Consider the following 24,433-nt stretch of genomic DNA (forward strand, 5'->3'; position numbering starts at 1 on the left):
TCAATAGCATTTTATTTGTATTTTTTCACGATCAACAGCTTCATAATAGTTTCCTTTGCATTAAATTATGTTTTAAATCGAATTACAAATAGCCTTTATAATATTTTTTTTCTTATTAATGTACACTTTGCTATTGTTTTGCTTTTATTTATCGATTTATAAATTAATATTTTATTTTTCTTAGTTTCCAGTCCTTTGCTGAAAAAAGTATATTATGCCCTCCACGAACTGCAAGCCAAAAAACCTCGATTTGATTGACTGATTGTTGCAATTAGCATGCGCTAAACAAAATCAACTAAATACTAAACATATGATCTAGCAATCAGCTTTACAGTTAGTGGAAAACTTAAACATGGAAAAGTCTTTGTCTATTCCAGTCAGTGGATATATATTGTTTTGAACTTTACCATCAACGGGTGTAGCATTTGATGCCATTTTATACTCTTCATTACTCGCCTAGAATAGACTGTGTTTTCCCTAATTAAAGCATTAGTCTACAAATCAAACAATGATCGAATTCTGAACAAATATGTAGTAAGTAGGAATACAATTTCCCTGTGTAGGCTTGAAATCAATTTGCAGGCATGGTTCACCCGGCACGGTTGACTCGACTCGGAGGAGCTTGATTTTGTTTAAATTTTAATTAAAAGAAAATTGTATTTACAATAGTCTGAATCACAACGATGTCACAAAATAAGAATAGTTTACGGTGGCTACATTTTCACTAATCATTACTTGATGGTTGTTAAAAGTATGGAGCAAATTAAAATCGGTAAAAATCTTATTGTTTCCACCACTTAACGAGGTTGTTCAATTTTGAGTGACCTGTATAATGGTTTATTACAGTAAAAACACTTTAAAACTAATTAATGTACAACTAAACTCAACACGTGGAGATATAATTTTGCCGTTCATCTTATTTTTTGGGCCTATTTCTGTTTGTTGTATTATTTAACTAATATAACTTTATGTCCTGCTAATCACGTTCGCTTTTGCTTTGAATTATAGTTGAGTTTTCTGCATACGCCTAAAACTTTCTACTACAATCATGTAATTTTTTTTTGTTTTTCTGCTTTCCTGCTGTGTGTTTTGCTTCGTTTACAATTTATTTTCTAAATCACTAGTGTAGTAGTTGTTGTATCTGGTTTGGTGAGGGCATTAAGAATTTAGTATTTCTTAGTGAGGCTCTCTACACGCCACAGCAGCTACTAGGGCCGCTCCACGGCCCGAACCGTCTTCTGACAGCATGAGATCGAAGCTGATGTCCGGTTTCACAAATTGTCTGATCTTTTGGGTCATCAGATCGTGGAATTTTGGATGGAAGCGATATACCGAACCGTCAACACCGACCTGTGTTGTAAAAGTAGATTAGAGAAGCATTTTTCCAGCAAATGACAAATAACTTACAGTTACACTCTTTTCGTCCATCTTGTTGATGAGCGCAGCAATTCCGGCGGACACCAGATGGGCCGCTCTGCTCGATACACACTCGCAGATGTAGCGCACGTTCGCACAGTCCTCGTCGGTGGCATGCTCTAGGCCCAACTCATCTAGCACATCACGGCAGTAATTGTAGGTACCTGGCTTGTCCGATTCGATTTCAGACACATACTTGGTGAAGAACTGGCCACGTTTGAACAGGATGTCGGAACCGACCCCACCGAACAGCAATCCGGCCTTGGTGAATTTTACGATGGCCAGGCGAGCCAGCTCGCCCATATACATACCGGAGATCATTTTTTCCTGGCTGTAAATAAAGATCCAGGATTTTGTAATGGGGCCAAAATGTTTTTCACTAACATTCGAAAATAATGCTGTCTAAACCAGTCTTAAAAAGTAATTTACAAATACATGAATATATGCTTGAGTTTTATGGCATTCGACAGTAAGAATTAATTTTTTATAACGATAATCTTTCCAATAGATGGAAGGAGCGGAAGAAGAAAGTCATGAAATAAAAGTGTTTATAGTGTCTCAGGGGAGACGACGCATGAAGAAGAAAGAGCGAAAAATTATGTAAGGGAGGGTCAATCAGCAACGCTTATTAAGTTTGTATAACGTTTCTCTTTAACCAAGCTGGGGAATCCACGAATTGAACCAAGTTACAATGGGAGCCAATTGTAATCGGATTCGAATGTTTCTCATCAGATTTTTTATAATTTTGTCTCATTTATCAATGAAAATTAAATAAATAATTAAAATAACGTTTTTTGCGGTTGAAAATAAACAATATTCTAAGTAGAAGGTGGTTGGAAACCATGATACAGGACTGCATTGCAATATTTGGTCAGTTTTATGAAAATTTGAGTCATGCATTGTTTGAACATCTATTTCGTTAGATTAGATACTTACATCTGCTTGCCGGGATTTATACTGAAGTGATCAATCTCTCGATCGTACTCTGTCCGCACGAAGTCCAGTGCACCATTATCACCGAATGCACCCCATTCGGTGTTGATAAGTACGTACTGTTTGGAAGGATCCTTGTAGCCGTCGAACAGTTCACAGTTCTCTACCTTTTCGACGTAACATGCGTTGCTTCCGGTACCTTAAAGTTCGTTGTAAGGGGAAGAAAAGGTTCACTTAATTAACGGTTGCACAACGTATTAAAAACTTTTGGGTAAGGGTTAGAAAAGGTCGGGAATATATATATATTTACAGTAAAAGGATGCAAATGGAAAAAATATTTTTAAAAGGTTTAGGGTCAAAGTAAGGGGATTGATAGAAAATTTGGAAACCAGCACCAATTCTCGTTGTACCAATGGTAGAGATTGCTCTCAAATTTGAATTCATCTATTACCGGTTATATGTAGGACTTTTGGTCAAATTGTTAGCACACGTAGAAGGTATTAACATCACACATGTAAACTCAATTTTAAATGCAGTTACGGAAAATCGACACTGACGTTACTGCATTTCCGTTTTTTTTATATAAGGACGTATCCTACATACCGACGATCAGTCCAATTCTACAGTTGTGATTCTTCCAGGCACAGGACATCAGTGTGCCGGTGGTATCGTTGAGAATGGCACATATTTCGATTTGAACATCCTGAAGAGTTTTGTTTTGTTTTTTTAAAGGTTGCATTCATCATCGAAAAGTTATGCGAAGCCAAGCGGTGATTTTCGATAGAAGAACATTCGGTTCGTACATATATGTGTATAAAAGGATTTGATCAAAGGAAAGAAAAGAAAACGAAAAAGAATAGTAAATTAAACATGCCTCTGGGACGATGCTGATGCTGTAGGTTCCTGCGCTAATAGTTATTTTTTTCGTTTCATCTCCTATTAATTTTAATATTATTTATTAGTACTATCATTCCGAGTTCACGTGTAAGATTATTTGGTTGTTAAATACCTTAAATGTTATTTTTGTAATCTTTAACATGCATTATAGTATAAGATGAATATATAAAGTAATCAATGGATTTAAATCCATGAAAAAAATTACAAAAGGCGATAATTTTGCTGTTTTTAATATCGAATAACATAAGTGTAGCTAGTAAGTAGTTGTGATATTTCTAGAGATTTTTCTTGCTTGGATAAAAGAAAAACTTTGTAATGAGTAATAATTCTGGATTAACCAGCGAGTGAATGAGTTAGTGATTCTTCGTTTCACTATTTGAGTTAATCTTCTGCTTAATTTCAAATCTAGCTGAAAGGCTCCGTATTAACATATAAACAAGCTTGACCGTGTTTGAATTTGGTATTATCATCAATAAGTACCTTCGTTCATACGATATTTCAGCCAGCAATTGGAATGACAAAATTTGTTCGTTTTTTGCTTCAGATATTGAAAAAGTCCACTTTCAAATAATTATCTGAGATATCCTAAATTGATTACAACACACAGAGATATTTGCAAAATATTGTAAATTGTGAATTTTAAAAGTTGAAGAGGTTTTGTGAGTAAGGATCTAAGCGAAATCCTACTCACACTTTCCCTGCTCCAATCATAAAAAAGCATAGAGATAAATAAAAGATCCTTTAACCCAAATTGACGGTTTTTAATTTTTATTCGACTGTACATATCATACACTGGTAAATTTGTCTATCAGAAATTCCCATTAGGGGCAACTCGTGGTTTGGTACTAGTGGGTTGTTTGATTCGATTATCACTGTTGGAAGCGAACGAACTTTTTGGATCCCCCAGCTAATCGCAGGGGATCGCGAAAGCACCACTTTTTTCGCTAGAGAACGTGATGAGCAGAGCAAGCTCTATATGTAGCTAATCACCATGGAAGACGCACCAGAGAGGACAAAGGCCTTACGGCAAGTGAGTTGATAATTTGGTGTTCCCGTCGGTTGAAAGTTTCCAACAAACGAGACCGATTCATCTCCGTAGTTAATGACTGAACGAGCTGTTTTTGAACGTTGAAAAATCCAAAGATAGCACAAATCCTTTTGGGCCCAATAAAAAGTTCTAACAAATGTACGGTAAATTTGTTGCGGTGCAATCTACAAGCTATGCTTTTTTGTTTTGATAGACCCAATATTATCATCAATGACAGTTTAACGAGCACCAATCAACTGAACGATGCCATACATGGCAATTGATCAAATTTTCAATTTAACAATTTGGGTTGACAGGAAAATCAATGCAATTATATGTGCAGTATGATAGCAAAAAATGTCTCATGCCTGTGGAGCGTGCGAAGAAGTATGTTTTCTAACAGACTATGTGGTACAGTTCAAGCGCTCAAGAAACTCGAAACTGTTTTACTATGATGATTTCTTTGATGGATGGTGATAATTTTTAAATTTCGTACTAGTGGTGGCTGGAAAGTGGAAAGTATAATAAAAATAATATATAACAACAGTTTGTGATTGACTTTGTGGAAAATAATTAATTTGAAAAATGAAACTAAAATAGGTAAGATAAGGAAGGTGCAATTTAGAATTTGAAATATACGCGCACAACTAGTTGATTTTACTACCACTGGTGTGACAGTGATAGGGTGTCAATTTATCACCACCATAAAGTCAAATAGAGCGCCGTACTTTTAAGTCATTGTAGAGAAGTCTTACCAATTATCACTCCAATTCTACAATTATGATTACTGTGTGCACACGACATAAGTGTTCCGGTGGAGTCGTTTAAGATTGCCATCACAGTTATTGAAACGTCCTGAGTGGATCCAAACCACATGGGGGTAGATGATATGGGTTAATGTTATCGTATGTTTATAGCAGACGCAAAATCGTTCATTTTCAGCGAGTACAATTGCACACACGCGCCGTGGGGATGATTTGTGGTGTATTTATGAGTTTTATTGTAGCATTTAAATTGCCGCCAATTAGATGATAGCATGAAGAAGAAAAAAGAGAAATTTTTGCTTATGATTGTACTGATTCTAGAACAAATCCCCCCGTCAACTTAAAGTTCCTAGTCTGCCTCATTGTATATGTATAGATATGTTTCTATTACTATTCTAAATAACCAATCGCGGATTGATTATCAGACGTAAACTTACCCCTCGTCTGGCAAGGGCATCTTTCAATAGCTGAACCACGTCCTCGTTTACAACCCCAGAGCAATTGAATCCCTTCGTCCATCGTGCCAAAATACCTTTGGTCAAACCAAGCTGTGTTAGCGGGAATGAAAATGTGAAGCCCAGAGGTAGTCGTTCATCGAACACTGAATGTTCCTGAAAAATAAATGCGTTTTCATGTCACAATGCATAACAGAAGTATCAATGGTCCTTACCTTCATAAAATTAGCTAAACATTCTGCAATATGGTCAAACAGTTGCTCTCCACTACCAAGCATAATACTCTGTGGAATGGCATAGATTTTCGACAGCATTTCGAAGTCATTTTCATCCTTGAGGTGAATCAGCAACACTCGAAAATTTGTACCGCCAAGATCAAGAGCCAGAAATTTGCCCTTTTCTGTTGGAACAAGAAAAAAGTCGTACTGTTGTAACGTGTAAAACCATTGATCCGTATTATTACCTTTCCCATTTGGCAGATCCTGCACGTAGGTAATGAAACATTTGACATCCGCTGCGGGGTGTGTTTCTTTTCGCAGGCCACGGTTGATCTCCACGATCACCCGTCGCATCAGCTCCTCTACCTGCCTGTCTGTCAATATCAGTTCCTGGCATTGTTCGCGTATCTGCAAAAGTACCAAAAAAGCGTAGATTCAATTAGACTGGTAGGCATTGACGTTGATTTGCTACAATTATCGCTAAAATGTTTGTTTGTAAACATATTCTCAGGACCACACGGCTATTGCAGTAATCTACGTAGAGTTGAAATCAGCTTCTAATATCACTTTAACCCCAAGACCTGAGTTTTTGTCGAAAATGCCAGCACAACAAATAAATATAAAAAGTGATGTTTAAGCTTGTGTTTGAAAAATGTATTGTATTTTTAGATCGAGACTTCGTATGATCTTTAAACTGGTTTGTTAGCTCGTGTCCCCCGTTTGCTGTTTCAAACGTTAACCTATTTTGCCGTCCGTTTGAGTTCTTCGTTTTATCATTAGTCTAACACACCTGCTTCGAAATTATGATCATTTTCTTCAAATATCAACTAGGTTCAAGCCTTTAAATATGTTTCTCTCAAAAAATTCACTTCAATCTTCGATCGAAAGCTGTACTCTCTCAATGTACACACCAAGCGCTAAATTACTCAAACTGCTAACCCCTACTGAACTTCTTGATTTGATCACTAATGTTTACAAACACACACTCTCAGTGATTTGGTTTCATACTGCCAAAGATCAATAGCAATATTGATAGTAGACGGTTTTCCCAAATAATTTACAAGCCCGTGCGATTTTTTGCTCTATGTGTATAAGTTCAAAGTCCATTGCTTTTTACTTTTGAAAGCATTTTATATGAGTGCGCACCAATGATATGGCCCCTATGGGAACCGAGTACAAGTAGAACACCAATCTTGCGCTTTGTTGACTAAAGAACCAGTACCTCTGCGGCTTTGCTGTTTCGTGGAATCGAAGGCGTGACTCAGAACTTCTGCAGAAAGTCTCAACTTGGTGTGTTGTTTATTAACTCTATTAAATGTGTACACTATTATTTCTTTAGGTTTCAATGTCTTTTTAGTTTTACGTTGTAGCTTAATATATTGTAAAATATAAAATACGTTGCGTAAAAGATTTAACTTCCGACCTTGTCTTAGGTTTCGTATTACTGAAACATTAATGAAATCAGCCTTAGAAAAGGTGTTGAAAAGATAATGTGCAAGTATTTCGCCATTTCAGCAATTTGTGTTCACCAATGACTTGCCTTGATGATGGGATGACTTGCAGCAATCTGGTAATCATTCTCATTTGTTGCTTGGGTCAGCTTGCGCGTAGTTGTTAATCCATTACTGTTTGTTTATTTTGTTATTTAGATATTATCTTTCGCGTGCACAGAGTGAAGCAAGCAACTTACTTTCTATAATTTTAAATAATATTTGAGGTTAATAAAGTTGAATTAATAAAATGGAACATTTTCGTTACTTCTTCGTTGACTCAGGAATTATGCAAAAGATACTCGGAAAAGGCTATGTAAGCGAAAGTACCGAGTCTACTTTAACAAGGAAGTTATCGTAGATGCTAATCTAATCTTCTAATCTTATCACACCTTTCTTCGTACTCATATATGCATTACCATTACCAACAATGAAGTGCCTTGTCAGCTCAAAGTGATTATAAAAGTGATATTTGTTCGAGGTGGCCTCCCAGTTTGACTCGAAGTATGACGCTGGTCTAACAAGCCCGGCGTTGCATGCTGTAATCACGACTGGAAGAGGCTGTTAGTGTTAGAATCAATAGGATCATAGCACTAGCCCAACAATCGTCCTGTACTCTAACAGCTGGCTGCGAAGACCTAGACTTTGCTTTTTATTAGCTCCGAGGTGCGTAATGAGGCTTCTTGTCCAAGTGCAAATTATATCTACTTTCCGCACTTCCTAGCTTTAGGATCGAGATGGGCATTGAAGAATAACAAAACATGAAAGAAAAAGGTGAAAACACTGATACTCAAATTCGGAAAATAAGCAGGTCGCTGCAAAAGAACGAAGTGCGGAATATCGAAAGACACTTCGAGGATACCACAATACATCAAAGTACTGGTCGCAGTGATAATTTGGGAGTGATTTTAGGACCTTCCAGTTAGCTTCGAATTATAATGCTGGTGTAACAAACCTGTCGTTGTACGTTCGAATCTCGGCTGGGCGGTGTTGCCAGAGTCAGCAGGTTTGTTGCACTAGCCTCGTAATTGTCCTGTATCGGTAATTAGCAGCGAAGTCTATCGATGAAGAAGGGTTAAATCTTAAAGACGTTGAAGCCCAAGACTGCTCTTAAAATGTGTATTTATATTAAATAATTATTGCAATGTTATTGATCTAACTATGTCCAAAGACAGCTTAAGAAGACTTTTTAATGAAAGAAATTTGTGAACTATTTGTAAATTTATTAATTTGTCGTCACCGTCTCGCAGTCAGGTCCCTCTGTTTGTTATATCTGTTGAGTTATTGAAGAGAATTGTTTTTGTTTACGTCGTACTATCGTCCGGCATCTTTACGACAGGTCCAGCCCACCGGAGCCTACCGACTTTCTTCAGATGTGCTTTAGGAATTTCTCCATATATTGCCTGTACCTTAAGATCATACGCCTCAGCCACTTTCGTCATTCAGTTTGTGCTCCACCAAAATCGTTCGCAGCACCTAAGGCTCGGACAAGGCAAGTAAGCGTATATCTTTTGTAAACACCGTCACAGCTTCAAATCCATATGCAACTACCGGTCTAAATAGAGGTTTTATACATTATCACCTTCGTACGCCAGCGTATGTCTCATGAAACGTCTGGCGAAGAATACAGTGGGCCCGAGTTTGAATGTACCGCAATGAATCTTTTTACTCGGTTTGTTATCTGCGATCACTAGCAATCCCAAATACACGAATTCATCTGTCTCTTACTAATTCGTCGTTCTCGACGATTACCGCCCGTGGGAGGCAGGTGGTAGTCTCCTTCGAACCTTTACCTTTCATGTACTTGGTCTTCGACGGTCTAGTTCGATTGCTTTACAATACTCGTTTTCTATTAGCGCCAATATTGTCTAAATCAGTGGTGCTCACGGGTCACATCAGATGTCTCCATGAAAGCCGCCGACCACAATGGCTTCTAACCAGAGGTTGGAAAACTCGCAAAATGAATAGATACGCCGAGCATCGGCAAACGGTTTTTATCATGATAAAACAGCTACGCGAGTGGTTCAATTCGCCTATGACAATGAGCAACATACACTCACGCTTCGTAGCATCGCTGAATATACGAATATCGTGAGCAACGCAAAAGTGCGAATTGACGTTTTCTGCTGCTTGTAAAGCCACTAACACTACTTTAAACTATTCCCTTTTCGTGGTAATATTATTTTGAATACTTTCCGGCGTCCCCGGGCATTCTATATCCGATAAATCGAATACACTCAATGTTCAATATTCAATTTTTGAACAAATTCTGATGTTCACATTGAGGTTCTGTTCGTGATAAAATTCAAAGCTGATGCGTGCATTATCGGCGAGGCAGGCGAATAGTGTATGTTCATGAGGGATGTTCATCGATTCAAATGATCACTTTTTCGCGAATTCTCCAACCACTGCTTCTAACAATCGAACCGTTCCGCAACAGAGTGGTCGTTATAGTCGGCGACATCCTGATGTATCGGCGGGAATCTCTCCAAGCAGTGCTTGTAGCTCGTGATTCATACACCTCCACCACTCTCCGCTTTCAGTTTGTGCTCCGCCAAATATCGTCCACATTACCTTCCATCTCCTTACTAGTGTTGTTGCCCGCGGTACGTGAACTCATCTACCACTTTTAGTTCGTCGCCGTCATCGGTTATCGTCCGTGGAAGGCGCATGTTTGTTTGCTTTGAGCCTTTTCCTTTCATGTATTTGATCATCAGCACGTTTATTTTAGTCCAATCCTCCTAAATTCCGCTTTTAGTCTGGCATAGACAACCCCTGGGCATCTACCATGCTTCCTGAAACCGCCACATTCTGTGGTAGCGCTACATGCGTTTTGCTTTTAATAAGCAGCATTCACACAACAGTGGAAGTGACGCGACTGACGTGACCAAGCCAGCGAAACTTAATCGCGTATGCACCAATTATATGATATGGAAGTGAAGATTTTTTAAGAACAGTTCATTGATAATTATAATTTACATTTAACCAAGAGAAAATAACATTTTTCTGATGAGATAGATGATAACCTAACGAAAATTACTGCTGGTGCTGCAGAAATACCGTGTGATTCGTTCTTTTGCATGCACACTTCCATAGTGATCCAGTGATCCAGCCAATGTTGGCTTCACTTATTTTGTTCGCAAACGTCATAATTGACACCGGGGTGGGCATAGATAGCCTCCGCCATCGCAAAGCGCCGTGCGAACCTGCTGTTCCAGTGAACAGCGAAATGCACCTCAAGAGGTGCTTACAAAAACGACTTCTATCTATGATTCGTAGCCACAATGATTCGGTTATCTCCAGTCAAATTTAGCGTCTTGCTATTACGTGAAATCAACGGTAAAGTGGATGTAACATTCGTTCCAAGAGACAAGAACCCTCCTTCCCTATTCCTATCCTATTGCCGCAAGTCCGCCAGATGAAGAAATTTGGGCATTGATAAGGGCACAGCTTAGGAAACATGTCTCTCCAACAGAAACCATTCAACAATTTGAAAAAGAGTGGTAAAAATGTCCATAATTTCCGGATAGTCTATCATTTATCGGGATTCACCACAGCATTTAAACCGGAAACAGTTCAGCTCCACAACATGCACATTCAGTTATTGAAATAATACTTCAAAGCTCTCGAGAATACGCCGATTATCTGATACCATTCGAATCAAACTGTTCGATGACTTTGAAAACATCCGTGTTCTTAATTTCAATAGTACTCCATACATCCCAGTCCAAAGGATTCAATATGGGACTATTTTTCGATAAAAATATGTTCACATGCCCATAAGCGTATCATGCGCTGCCAGCTTTTGTGGCTCGAGCAGCATGTTCCTCACACTCGTGTGGAAGATTTTTGCAATACGCTTCATGCACTGTCACTTATTGATAAATTTTTCGTATTCTCACAAAAAAAATTCTCGTCAGAAAATACATTACGAGGTACAAAAGCTAATTGTAGCTATCACTTTTATAGTATCAAGGGTATCAAGGATCATCTGTTTCACTTGATAGTGAAAGCTTTTCAATAATATAATCACAGCAATTTTTGCCCCTAAATCGAGTTCATGGCGTATAATTGCATCTCCAATGCAAGTTATCTATATAAGCATATAAGCTATAAGCAATCGAACAGCTTCAACACTTGAGCTTTAGCGTTAGACGTTTCAAGTAAATAGGTTAATAACTTATTGAAATCGGTTAAAAATAAAATAAATAAAAAATTGTTTGAAATGCAAATAACGATGGAAATGTTATCACTAAAATATGTATGCCAATGTGTACAAGACGACTCGTGCAGCTGCAATCAAGATTATTGGTTTGGTTATCTTTTGTTTAGATTTCCTGTAGGTTATGTTTTGCAAAACGTTAGGCATTGGTCACACAGCCGACAGAAGTGATAACAGACCGGCGCGCCGCGGTGCTGTTTTGACTATTAATTCATGAATTAGGTCGGATTTGCGCCGATCACCACGTTCCGTTCTAGTTTTCTAATGTTTACAAAGAAATTAGTATCAACCGCTGTTATATCACATAGCTGTGATTACCTATATTGCTGTCATAAGCTTTAGTAAATTGGTTTGGTTACGATTCGTTTCTATAATTTGATTTCCAGAAGAAATAAATTGTGTTGATAATAGTAATCCTTATCATATTGATCGTTACAATTACCGATTAAACTTACGGTTCAGATCTGCTCAAATATTCTCGAGAGCAAATAAATTCAAGGCATGTTTTAAATCATGTCATCTCCTTCAACTTATTTACCTACGAACTTGAATCAAATTTGAAAGTTATTTTCTAACAGCCTAGCATACCCTCTCTAAAAAGGCAGGACTGGCCTTCCCTTCTTCTAATTTCCGAAGAAAAATCAAAGCGCTTATAAGCCTTCTCCGTCAGATGTCCGGACGACACAAACAACGGTCTCGCTACGAAGCCAGACGGATCGAAGTCCAACGTATCATTTTTACTGTGTAATCATGTAGGCCACCAAAAACAACCACTTAAAACGAATTGTCGTATTCACGTGACTCCGCGCAACAACCACGTCGACTGGTTATTGCATTTTATTTAGTCTGTGCCGTCGCTCGTCGCTCGCCGCTTGCCAAACCCCGCCCGGCGAGGCTTGTAGGTACGATTAGCGAGCGGCAGGCACGGGTACACGAGTTGAATGGCCCACGATCGAGTGTAGATTGCAGTCGTAAAGAGTCGTTCTTAGCGAAACAGGAAATTAGCACCACGTTTCTGGTGATCGTAACCAAGGCGTCTTCGAATACCTTGATCGTGACTAGGAGCCGCATGATTTATTTTCGGTGGGCAAACAATTTGCAAACTTTACATGGTTAAATGGCTACGATCTAGGGCAGTTATGTAGAACTTGCGGGTTTTGCAAAATTCTCTTTATTATGTCTACAGATAGCATTACTTTTTTGGGCGTTTTGAAACACAGTCCGTGGTTGTTTTGTGATTCCCTTTCGTCATCAGTCAACAGTTATTGTAGCATTGAATCATTTTCAAGTTGACCTTCTTTTCCACTGAATGGTTATCTGTACGTCCTCATTGAGGCATAGGAAACAGAAGACTTATAATTGCAATTAATTATCTTTGCCTATAGTGGCGCCTCCGTTCGTAGTACGCTATCGATTAATGCTATTTTCATCTGCCATGCACCGAGTGACACTCGGTAATTCGTAACTTGCTTATTTCGTTTGCGTCAATTGTCCGTTGATTGTAAATATGGAATTTTAACCAGTCGTCAACCTCAATCAAGAGAAATACAGCAAAACTGCACTATGTATATTAACAAATTTTGAATTGTATAGACCCTATCTTTTCAAAACACATTCTTTGCTCACTTTATTTGTTGATTATGCATGAATTGAATGATAACGTAAAGAAACGCACAGTACCGGGTTGATTGAACTTTTTATGATGCATTCGTTGAGGGTGTTTGCCATGAAATATTTGTTGGCAAACAATATAACATAACTGATGATACACGGGTAAGTTATCGAATATTGTGTCCTTTTAAGTCATTCAACAAATAAGTTCTACATCTCTGTATTGATTTTTGTTGAATTCCAAATTTCAAATAACCCGTTACTGTCCTCAAATGAAGTTCATCCAGATTAAAACCGGCTACATATATTCCCGATAAGAAAGCACATACTGAAACTAGTAAGAACCGCACTGATCCACAGCATGCGACTACTAACCGCGTGTCACGGACGATCTCGCAGTCTTATGACGGTGCGGTAGTAGCTCGAAGGGTGTTTTACTCTCTTTCTTTTCTGATGTGCTAACTCCAAGGAGGATTGGAGGTCACAAGTATACGTAAAGAAACTTGATCTTTCGGTGCCTGCTGGTTAATAAACTTCAGAGAATCAGTGTCATATTTGTAACCTTACACAATTCTAGAAATGTTTCCGTTTTTTTATTTCAGTAAAACGACCTAAAATTTTGCAGCATCATTGAATGATTCGACACAAACTGCGCAAACTATTGTACTGTAGGGGTTTTTTACCTTGCTGCCATTATCTTTGATGACTCCCATAGTATCGGCGATTTCTTCGAAATGCTTCGGTTTGTTTATAACGATAGCGTTAGTCCGTTATACGGTAGCACACACAGACACAATGTAATGCGAAACTATTTCAATACTATCGACTAGTTCGGATTGACCACAGTTTAACCACTAAATCCAGTTTAGTCCATAAGTTTCCAGAAACTAGATTTTCCCGCTGCAAAGGATCAATTGAAAATGCACTCACAACAGCTCACGAAAAGATTTATTTTCCTATCACACTATCTCGTCTAACTTGTCATAAAACTATTCACGGTGTTGGTCGAACGACTACCATTGGCAAACCGTTCTTCTGTAATCGAATGTTCGAACACGAGTGAGCTACTAGTTTTTATATTGTCCTCTTCGAACTGGCAGACGTTTTGAGACTAATTTGAGAAATCACAACCGCGGCGTGTTTTTTTGGTACATTAAATGTAACAGACTATCATCATCTCACTTCGCGCACAAGGATGCATACAACCGTGGCTTCAAGACGGACTACATGAATGATCTTCGGAGGGTGATCGGAATCGTACTTATATATATAGCAGAGCGTAATGTGGGAGAATGTTGTCTCTGTAGTGATTGTACACACCGCGAACTCGAGTGAGATCCGATCAATACACACGACGTCGCGAGACACGAGACGAGAGAAACAACAATTTGCGTGCTTGAATGCTTGTCGTTGCATTTGTGTACTTAACTTACGCTACGACGACGCGACCACTATCTACCCTAGCGTAACTAAAAACTGCGTTCTCATCTGCACTAACCGGTAAATTTAAAATTATATTCTTTCTATTAGTTTGTTATACATGAAAATGTAAAACTCCTGTTTTATTATAATTGTTCTTGTGTAAAATTATGTATTTCTGTTATTTTTATAATTTTTAATATTGTCAATTGCAAGGAAAATTGTACCATCCAAAGTGCGATATCGCTCATAAAAGTGCTATTTTACATTAAATCGCTTCGGTATCTTCGGCGCACTTATTGCTTGGAAGATAACGAAAAAGTGCGCCGAAGATACCGAAACGATTTAATGCAAAATAGCACTTTTATGAGCGATATCGCACTTTGGATGGTACAATTTTCCTTGCAATTGACAATACCTAGCATGCAAAATATTCATTTGTTTGTATGAATCCAAATGTATATTTATTTTTATACTAGTTAACATAACAAATGAAAGCATTCTAACAAAAATATTCTGCACTCTCAATATACAAATGACAGTTTAGCATAAAGTTTGTTTTTGTCTCGTGCTCAAGATTATTCTTCCCAAATTCTGCTTTGCGTCAGCAGCAGTATCTGTAGTATAGAGTAATGGAGCAATTTTTGACCTTGTGTCAATTATTCAACTCCAGCAGTACAATTTGGCAACTGCAAAGAATGAGAACTGTTTATTAAGGTTCCGATCAAATTCAAAAGCACGGCAAAATAAAAAATTTTAACTGTCATAGAATAGTGCCACAACCCTACTCACGAATATTACTTTTGTGTAGTAAAATTACTCAGGACTCTCAGTGAAATAATATGATGTGGCTCTTCTTGATGATGGATGTCGTCCGTCGCAACCACAGTCTTTTGCTTTCTTGAGGGTTATTCTTACTTCGAATGCGGTGTCGGTCGCTGGCCGCTTGTGACGTTGGTTGTGGCGCAGACTAGCTTTGCGTCAACCGTTCAATTGATATACACCTTTTTAGCAACGTAAACATAAAATGACGTTCATGTTATCACGTAGCTAATTAACTTGCTAACCGATCGACATCAAACGATCAATATGTATTCATATGAGTTGGAATTAAAGCACCTGACCTGGATAAAACAGTGAGATGCATACCTTCAGTGCATACCGGCATATCTTAATACTGTTTTAGTTTCATATTCATTTTTTCTTCTATACTAAGTGTTAGTACACTTAGTGCCCTGAGTTTTTAGAGATTTTCCAGGATCGCAGAAAAAAATTCCGGGTACTAAATTGACGTCAAAATAAGTGTAATTTTGATAAAATTTGCAAAAAAAAAATAGAAATAGAAAGACGCTATTACGACACGCTAATAGGAAATTAAATAAAGGAGTTCTTTCTGCCGATGAACAACTAATTGGCGATTGACGATCGTTGAATTTAATTCTATTGACACCTGCACCAACAGATGAATTGTTGTAGATGGAAATAGCACATTTACACGTGTTGGTAATCAACCAGCAGCATAACTCTAATCGTCCGTCTATCGATACATGCCTTTTCATGTCTTCTAAGAAATCATAATTTAATTTTCGCTAGTTTTGTGATGGAAAAAATTGTTGGGGAAGCTATTAAAAGAAACTAAGTTTACTCAAACAACTCTCTAATGCAATGGCATCGAGAAATTTCACACACGTCCACTTGGAATCCGGAACTAAGAAATTAGCTCTGTCTGGGGATTAATCTGACGTAGGAAAAATATTAAATAGACAAAAAAAAAAGCGGTTTTCTAAAAAAAAATAATATAGATATCCGACGGAATTCGGATAAAATTGCGGAATTCAGCATCCAGTTTGTTCCAATATCTCGTGGCTTATGCAGAGCATTTTTTAAATTTTTTTGGTCATAAAGGGTGTCCTATATCAAATTGCATCACGGAAAAAACGCTGTAAAAAATTACCCATTGAGTATTTTCTCTTTAAAATTTGGGTAGAAGTAGTTTAGAGTCTATTTTTTACACTGTATTTTTATCGTTCTCAGTTTTTTGAAAATTGGAAAAAATTGCGTCACCCGAAAAGCAACGTCGCGAATTTATTTTACGCAAGCACCTGGAAAATCCTCAACTCTCTCATCAAGCCATCGGGAAACAACTCGGAATCGTGCGTTCAACGGTGAGTCGTGTCATTAAACGTTACTACGAAACTTTGAGCATCGAACGGAAGGAGAAATGCGGTCAGAATGGATGTTCTATTAGTGATCAGGATCACAAGCGTGTCGTGAAAGAGTTAAAGCGGTATCCCAATGCTGCGGTCTGGGATGTGGCCAAAAAGTTGAATCCGTCCAAGTCTTTCAGAGAGCCAAGGACTGGGAGGGACTGCATACGTACAAAGTGCAGAAGACTTCAAATCGTGACGAACGGCGCAAAATACGGTGTGAAAGTCACGAGGCCGGAAACTGTACACACAGATGCTGACGAAGCCTGATTGTCCCATCATGGACGATGAGAGTTAAGTCAAGGCGGACTTCCGGCAGCTTCCGGGGCTACTGTTTTTCACCGCCCAGCACAGGTTTGATGTTCCGGAGGAACTACTTTTAAAGTTTAAAGCCAAGAAATACAAGATTTGGCAAGCGATCTGCTCAAGTGTCAAATGGAGTGCGCCGTTCGTGACTACCTTTTGTGAAGTTCGTTCGTGACGGGGCTGTAAACGGGCAGATCTGTCTTAGGGAGTGCCTACAGAAGCGTCTGCTTCCTCTGTTGAAGCAACACGACGGCCCTAGGATCTTCTGGCCGGATCTAGCTTCGTATTAGTATTCAAAGGAAGTCCTGGAGTGATACAAAGCCAACGGAGACTTTCGTACCTAAGGACATGAACCCCTCCAACGGACCGGAACTAAGGCCCATCGAAAAAATTATGATATATTATGAAGCAGACACTACAGAAGCATTCCAAGGAGGTCAAATCTGAGCAAAACATGAAGAAAAAGTGGATTTCCGTACAGAAGAAGCTGCAGCCAGATGTTGTAGAGAACCTTATAAGTGGAGTTAAGCATAAAGTGCGAGCAAACGCTTACGGTATTGACGTTGGATGAAATAAATATGCCAAAAGCTTACTAATGGGTTATATTTTATTGTCTGAAAGGTTGAAAGGGATCGGTCAACTAGGTAATTTTCTACATCCTTATTCCGTGGTGCAATTTAATGTGGGACACCTCTTGACTGTAAGTTTCTCAGCATTAATTTCTCATTTTGCATTTCTTACTCTCATTACTTCACTTCTCACGCGGCGAAGCAGCTTTTTGTAACCTTTACACTGTTCAATCATTACCCAAGCAACATGTAGATTTTATTGCGCTGTAATGGTTTTTATTACTAATATTGTCCAAAACACCATTATCAGAGTGTAATAAAGTTCAAATTATTGCTTCGGTAGTCCTTTACATCAGTGTTTACAAATTATTATTTCATTTTTAAAGTTCTTTTTGTTTATGTCCATTCTATATCATAATAAATTCTAGCGTAACTTATCAAAAGGCCCAATCTAACAATTGGGGACTCTACTTCTGATCTCTAGCTTATTACAGAAATATAAATGCACTTGAATGCATCTGCATTGCATGAATCGGATGCTGGCATTTTTCTTATTTATGACTGGCATTATTCAGCTACATTTCTTATTTTCCCATGCACTATGACGAGTGTTTGCGAGTGTGTACCCAACTGTTAACACCACATCCCTCGCGAGGAGCTACACTCTTACTCGCGTGTGTAACCGAGGCATTGCCTTGCCTCGTGAGCAGATTGTGCAGAAAGTCGCTACGAGGCTGTGCGTTCGTGAATGTATGCATACACAGCACTAGTGGTTGTTTGTCGTACGCTTTCGTCAGTGGAGTAAGCGTTGGATGCTATGCCTCTTACACTCGCTTGCGTAAGAGTGTGCATCGTTTGCTTCTCACTCGATTTGCAACACCGCTCCCACGGACGGTAATCGTTGACGATATCGAGCGAAAAATGGTACAAGCATTGGTGTATTTGGGATCGCTTGTGACTGGCCAAAAACAACAGGAGTTCCAGCAGCGCAAATCGGGTTTGCCCTTCGTAAGATGGTACGATGCAGAAGTATACGTTGCAGTACGAAGCTAACAATATGCAACACCTTCATTGCACTAGTAGTTTTCTATGAAGCCGAGAGGAAGGTGCTATGGACAGCCTTTAGCAGAATACACACTGAAAGTAGAGAGTGGCAGAGCCGTATGAATTTCGAGCCACAGGTACTGCTTGATAGAATTTCATCGTACATCTTGCCAATGTCCGGGGCTACGTCGTACAATGGTGCAGTAAAAACCGTTCTCTGTAACAACGCCTCCGCGGTGCACCGGCACCTGAAACAAAGAGTCCCAACATGCGAGATGTCTCCTACAAATATAAGACGACTTGCTGCTTCTGATACGTCTGAGCAATGCGACGCGACGCGTGAGTCAAGATGGATGAAGACGACTGCTTGAAATAGCATGAACAATCCGGGTTCCGTGCTGAATGACGCTGAACGGATCTCAGCATTTCATGAAACTGTTTATGCGGACAAAGTTAATGACCTTATGAAGAAAAACAATGTTTTAAAAAGCTGATGTTTCCCACTTCCCAGAAATTTCCGAGGGAAATTCTCTGACTTTCTCGGGCATCGTGTGTGAGCTCATAACTCATGAATCAAGCATCGTAGAATAAAACAGCAAAGTGGCTTATAATACTCCCGGAAGTTCAAGTCAGAATTTAGTATAACCCCCAGGTACGTTGCCACCAGTTGTAAACCTTGTCGATGATTATTTGAGCAACTGATAGTCGGTGCAGATGGGGATCAGAGCACGAAAAAATTTGTAATTAATTGAGTTCAAGTTTACAATCATTCGGTAAGACTCGGCAGACTTAATTGAAAAATGTGGTGAACAATAACGACCCAAAATTTCTACCTTGTGGGATGCCCGTCAGTGAGTAAGTTTTAATTTTTAGTTGTAATAATACTCAACCGGTGTTGAACTAGTTTGAGTTTTCACTAGTACCAGTTTCAAAATGTAAGTTTACGATGACATCGACGATGGGTTTGCATGCGCAGAAAAAGGTATTGATGCCAATGGACGCAAATACATTTTTTTATTTATTGTTGTTTTTCAACTTGGTATCATCGCCAGCCTATGTGAGAGCAAAGGTGGTCCACTCATTCATTGCCTCCGACGTGACTTTTTGAGCTATTGAAAGAATCCTGTTTACTGATTGCAGAAAACATTGACGTTCTGATTGATGACTATATTCGCTTTATGGAAAGGGGCAGGACTTGTTTACTAGTTGATAACGCTATTTCGTCATCCTTCCTATCGGCAGAAAAAGTTATTTAAGTTATTTTTAAAATTGCCAAAAGCTCGAAAAAAAAAATCTTCGACATTGATAGGAAGAGTCATTTGATTCCAAGCACAAGCGAATTTCAACTTATCAGAATTTGCGACTTGACCGATGTGCTCCTGGTAATTTTTGTACCAACTGAAACCAAACAAATTATAACATTTCTAGGCACAAATGGGATATTTGATTTTATCATGTCAGAATTTAGCATATTAACTTGTATTTAAGTTTAAAACAATATATAATTGCAAATCTTAGGGTATGCAGAACAACCGTTTCTACTAAAATTTGATCGGATATAGTTTACATTTATCGTTACGAAGCTAAACGAGATGTGAAAACGGTTGTTACTCACAGCTTCCAACTTAGAAATTGTAACTATATTCAGCTATGGTAAATCAAATCGCTTGTGCACGTGTGTGAGATTGACGTCTTTTCTTTTATAACGGAACGAATATTTTACCCAAAGTAGCGAGAGAAAATGAAAACTCCCTAACAGGCCGCCCACGCTGATACCATTAGTCCTATTCATAACGTTAATACGACATCTTGGGGTTGTTGGGTGGGAAAGTATGTAGCAGCTCCGCCGCTTGTACTCGTTTATCGTAGGAGCAGGTTCTGAGCAGCAAACAACTTCATCACACCCATACAGCCTGAAGTGTTGTGCCTGTGGTTGCTGAAGCAACCGTATCGGCTGCCTGCCTGCCTGCCTGTCATTGACGACGACTGTGAGAAAAACAGCAGCAGCAGCGGCGAGCCCCTAGCGCTGCGATTGGTTGCATTCGCACTAGCAAGAGGCACGTCATCCCTGGTCTGGTTTCGCTACCGGCCGACCGATAGCAGTCTTGGGGCAACGTGCGCGGACTCACGAGCGCCAGAAGAAAGAAACTCAAAACGAAAAAAGTGATTCTGCCACACCGCTCGTTTTATTCTGTGGCCGCAATCCTTAGTCGATTTCTTTTATTGAAAGGTGTTGTGAGGATATATTTAGCATGTTCGTGGACATGAAGCAAAGAATTTCGCTTACTGGTCTAGTTCGACAAGTTTTTAATTTTTTCATTTTTTTTATAATGTATTTCATTCAATTGAGTTGTATCATTTGGATACAGGTAGAGCTGTTCACGGCAATTTTATTTTTGTTTAAATATCTTCTACAAAGTTGGATGAAACTTTAGAACATCCGAATTCACAATTGTGTCTAATATATGCCAAGCAATTTATAAAAAAATGTGTGCGTTATACTGGTGTCACTGGTCTAGGCAATGTCAACTACATCTGGCCTCCACGTGTTTTCCTCTTTCCCACTTTTCAGCACCATTATACGATACACACAAGATCAATACACGTACAGGTTAACCAATACATTGGTCTTATGAAAAACTTTCAGACTGCTCAAACAAAGATAAAAATGAAGCTATGGTCTAGCTTGCTGTGAGCACTCACAATTTGACACAAACACCACCCAGCATGAATTTCATGAGCGCACACGCTTTTGACGTCATTGAGTGAAGAACAGCAAAGCGTTTTCCGAAACATAACATGATGCCTTCACCCCCGTATCTATCTGTCTTGAGAGTATTCGGAAGGTGACTCCGCGCATGGGGGATACCGACCTACGTTTGATTGAAACGATGAATGAAACTAGCCGACGGTTTGAGGTGGGAGGTGGTGAGACGAAACAAGATAGGAAATACCAGACGCCCACTATCTTGCAATGCAGTGCTTACATTGATGGGACCCCGTTAAGCTCGATATTTGATAAAGTCAATCGCTTTGAGGAATCACTTGGAACAAGACGCAAACGCTTAACATACTGACTTGCACGACACACAATGCAACTGTGCAATCAGTCAGCTTTCGAGCTGATTCTCGGAAATTTATGAATGACGCCATTCGTGTGAAGTACCTGACGATAAATCTACCTAATTGCAAAAGCGAGCAAAAAAATTCCCATGGAAATGATGTTTTTTCAGCTGAACGAATTCTATACTAGCCTGTTGTGAACGGACCGGTTGATTTGAAATTATAAATAGCGGACATATTTTTGTTCAAACTTTACTTCTTGGTTCACTCTGATTTAGAATCAAACTGCGAAACGTTCCAACTGCAGTATTAAACTTAAACCCGAATCACGTTCACTCTTGAGAAGTTGGAGCTTTTGGTGGTATCCATTCAACAGGAAAAATGTTCATTTTTTGCGTGTCGCACAGGCTTAGCTTGAATTAGTTTATAAGCAAGTTGAAATGGTCAAAAATAACACGCTATTTATAGGTTGTTACTAATCCGAACCTGCAAAAAGATTCAGACAGATTTAAAAAACTTGAGTTATAAGTTACGACTTCATCATTTAGCCTGGATTCAGTTTTTAGCTTGATTCCGAAATCATTGGACGACAGATAACTTAGTTCGAAACACTAGCTATCGTGATCGGCAGCATAGAGCAAAATTCTTAGATTATACGATGCTTTTATTTAGTATACTAAAACTTGTACCCCACTTCCACAATTGCAGACTAAATGGAAGGATTTCGCTCTCGAGAAAGTCTGACTAAACGTAAATCTAAACGCCTTTCATGCGCCACCGGCACGCAACTTGTGGTAGGATCTAGTACAATTTGGCATAACTTAGTTTACCTGTATATGGATTACAACCCGTCCAAGTTTCGTCAAAATATTCCACAGCGTTGCGGAGCAGTACAGAATAGAACTTGAACGACGTAAAACAAATCTTGCAAAACTGGCTAACTGCTAAAAATTCCAAAATCAACAGTGCGTAAGGTTCTGAAGGGTTGTAAAAAGAACCTAGGCGACAAAAAACTTTCAAGAAACTCTGAACTAGGGACCGAGAGCTGAAGAGGGAGATATTAAGGTGAAATTAGTCGTCATCGATTCTGCCAATTTCAAAAGCAGTTTTTTTGTTTGAAACAAAAATTTTGCTCATGAAAATATATTCGCTGTGTTCAGATTGACAAGAAGAATGCCGAATTTACATTTTTACAAACAGAACTCCGTTTTTGGGTCCAAAAACTACTTCCGAAATTGGGCTCTCCAACGAAAAATCAATGACTGCTAATTTCCGGTTAAGGTGAGTTAAATCCAATCCTGGGGTGACATTGCGATTCTCGTTTCGAGTGATACTCGTAACGAGAATCGCAATGTCACCCCTGGTGGCTCCATCGCGGATACCTTCCAGTCGATCGATACGATATCAACTATCAAACTACGCGCAATATCCTTACTCGAGAAGGCTATATGTCTTCCAGTTGTACTAAATATATGAATCGGCACTTGAAGCAAAATTTGGCAACCATGAAGCGTGTTGGGCGTTTGCACGAGCAAGTTTTGATGAAATTGAGCAAATGTATTTTGATGGACGACAAAACCAACGAGAAAAAACGGATTTCAATCAACTTTCCGGTCAAAAATTTTATATTGCAACTGGGTGGATGATGTACCAGGCAAGTATAGCTTCGTATTTGCTGATACATTCGCAAAGAAGGCCACGATCTGGCATGGAATATGTAGCTGTGGACTCAAGACAGACACTTGATATCATGGTGAATTGAATTGAAGAAACGGATTTGGCAATTGGTTCGTAGACATAAAGGTAACGGTAATGTTGGCCTGATTTAGCTAGCTGTCTAATTGCTCTAAAGTGTTTTAGAGTGATAAACAATAGCAAAGACTTGAGTATAAACGTCTTTAAGACTTGATCCTTCTTTATCGACATACTTCGCAGCCGGTTAGTAGAGTACAAGACAATTACGGGACTAGTGCAGTGATCCTACTGATTCTAGCAGCATTGCCCAACCAAAATTCGAATTTACGACAACTGGCTTGTTAGAACAGCATCGTACCTCGATGCTAACTGGGCGGTGCCAGAGTGGTATGCAGCTAATAATGTCTATTTCGTGCCAAAAGAGACGAATCCTCGAAATTGTCCGGAGTTTCAACCCATTGAAAAATGTTGGGCAATTGTCAAACATCGACTTCGACGAAGCGCGGGGACAGTCAATAGTGTTAAAGAAATGCGTTCAAAGTGGATGAAGCTTGCTGATTCAATCCCATCTTAAGGTATGCTGAGTTTTAAAGAAAAGTTGAAATTTTTTTACAACCAGACAAATGCAATGATGTAATGCTGTGAAAATTGAAGCTGAAAAAAATGCAATCATGTAATTTATGGGCGTTTTTTTACAGAAGCGACCCAGTTGTAAGTTACTCCACGAGTATAGAGTGAAATAAATCCTCGTCATTATTGTCGATACGAGGTTGCATCCTGGAAAAGTTACTGTTTGCTCTCTTTAGGCCAATGGAATGTATTGGTACGTTAATGGTCTCTATAGGACTAAGACTACCGACTTCTCAATCTCAAACAGATACGTTTTAATATTTTGGAACGGTAGTTCTTTTACGATTGAGCAAGGGACGGTAGAAGAAAGTAATGAAATTTTTAAATATAGGAGAAAAAGCGGAAAGGTGAGAGAGGGGGGGGGGGGGGGTATTAGTAGCTACGCTTAATAAGTAGTCGTTGTGTTCTGTTCTACCTTTTGTCTAATGCTGGAAGGTGCATGAGTTGAACCAATGTTGAGTTGGCGC

General features: G+C 38.9%; 1 protein-coding gene across 1 annotated transcript in view; it reads right to left on the reverse strand.

The window, feature by feature from the left end:
• Positions 1-24,433, reverse strand: part of LOC128738221 (hexokinase type 2-like) — a 32,248-nt gene continuing 7,815 nt past the window's right edge. Inside the window, exons 2-8 of the mRNA XM_053833201.1 lie at positions 5,956-6,118; positions 5,708-5,892; positions 5,475-5,648; positions 2,953-3,052; positions 2,353-2,548; positions 1,408-1,747; positions 1-1,350 (exon numbers count right to left, since the gene is read on the reverse strand). Of these exons, the coding sequence (XP_053689176.1) occupies positions 1,177-1,350; positions 1,408-1,747; positions 2,353-2,548; positions 2,953-3,052; positions 5,475-5,648; positions 5,708-5,892; positions 5,956-6,118 (1,332 nt within the window). The 3' untranslated portion in view covers positions 1-1,176. The remainder of the gene's footprint in view (positions 1,351-1,407; positions 1,748-2,352; positions 2,549-2,952; positions 3,053-5,474; positions 5,649-5,707; positions 5,893-5,955; positions 6,119-24,433) is intronic.

The sequence above is a fragment of the Sabethes cyaneus genome, chromosome 2, assembly GCF_943734655.1.
Source record: "Sabethes cyaneus chromosome 2, idSabCyanKW18_F2, whole genome shotgun sequence".
NCBI lineage: Eukaryota > Metazoa > Arthropoda > Insecta > Diptera > Culicidae > Sabethes > Sabethes cyaneus.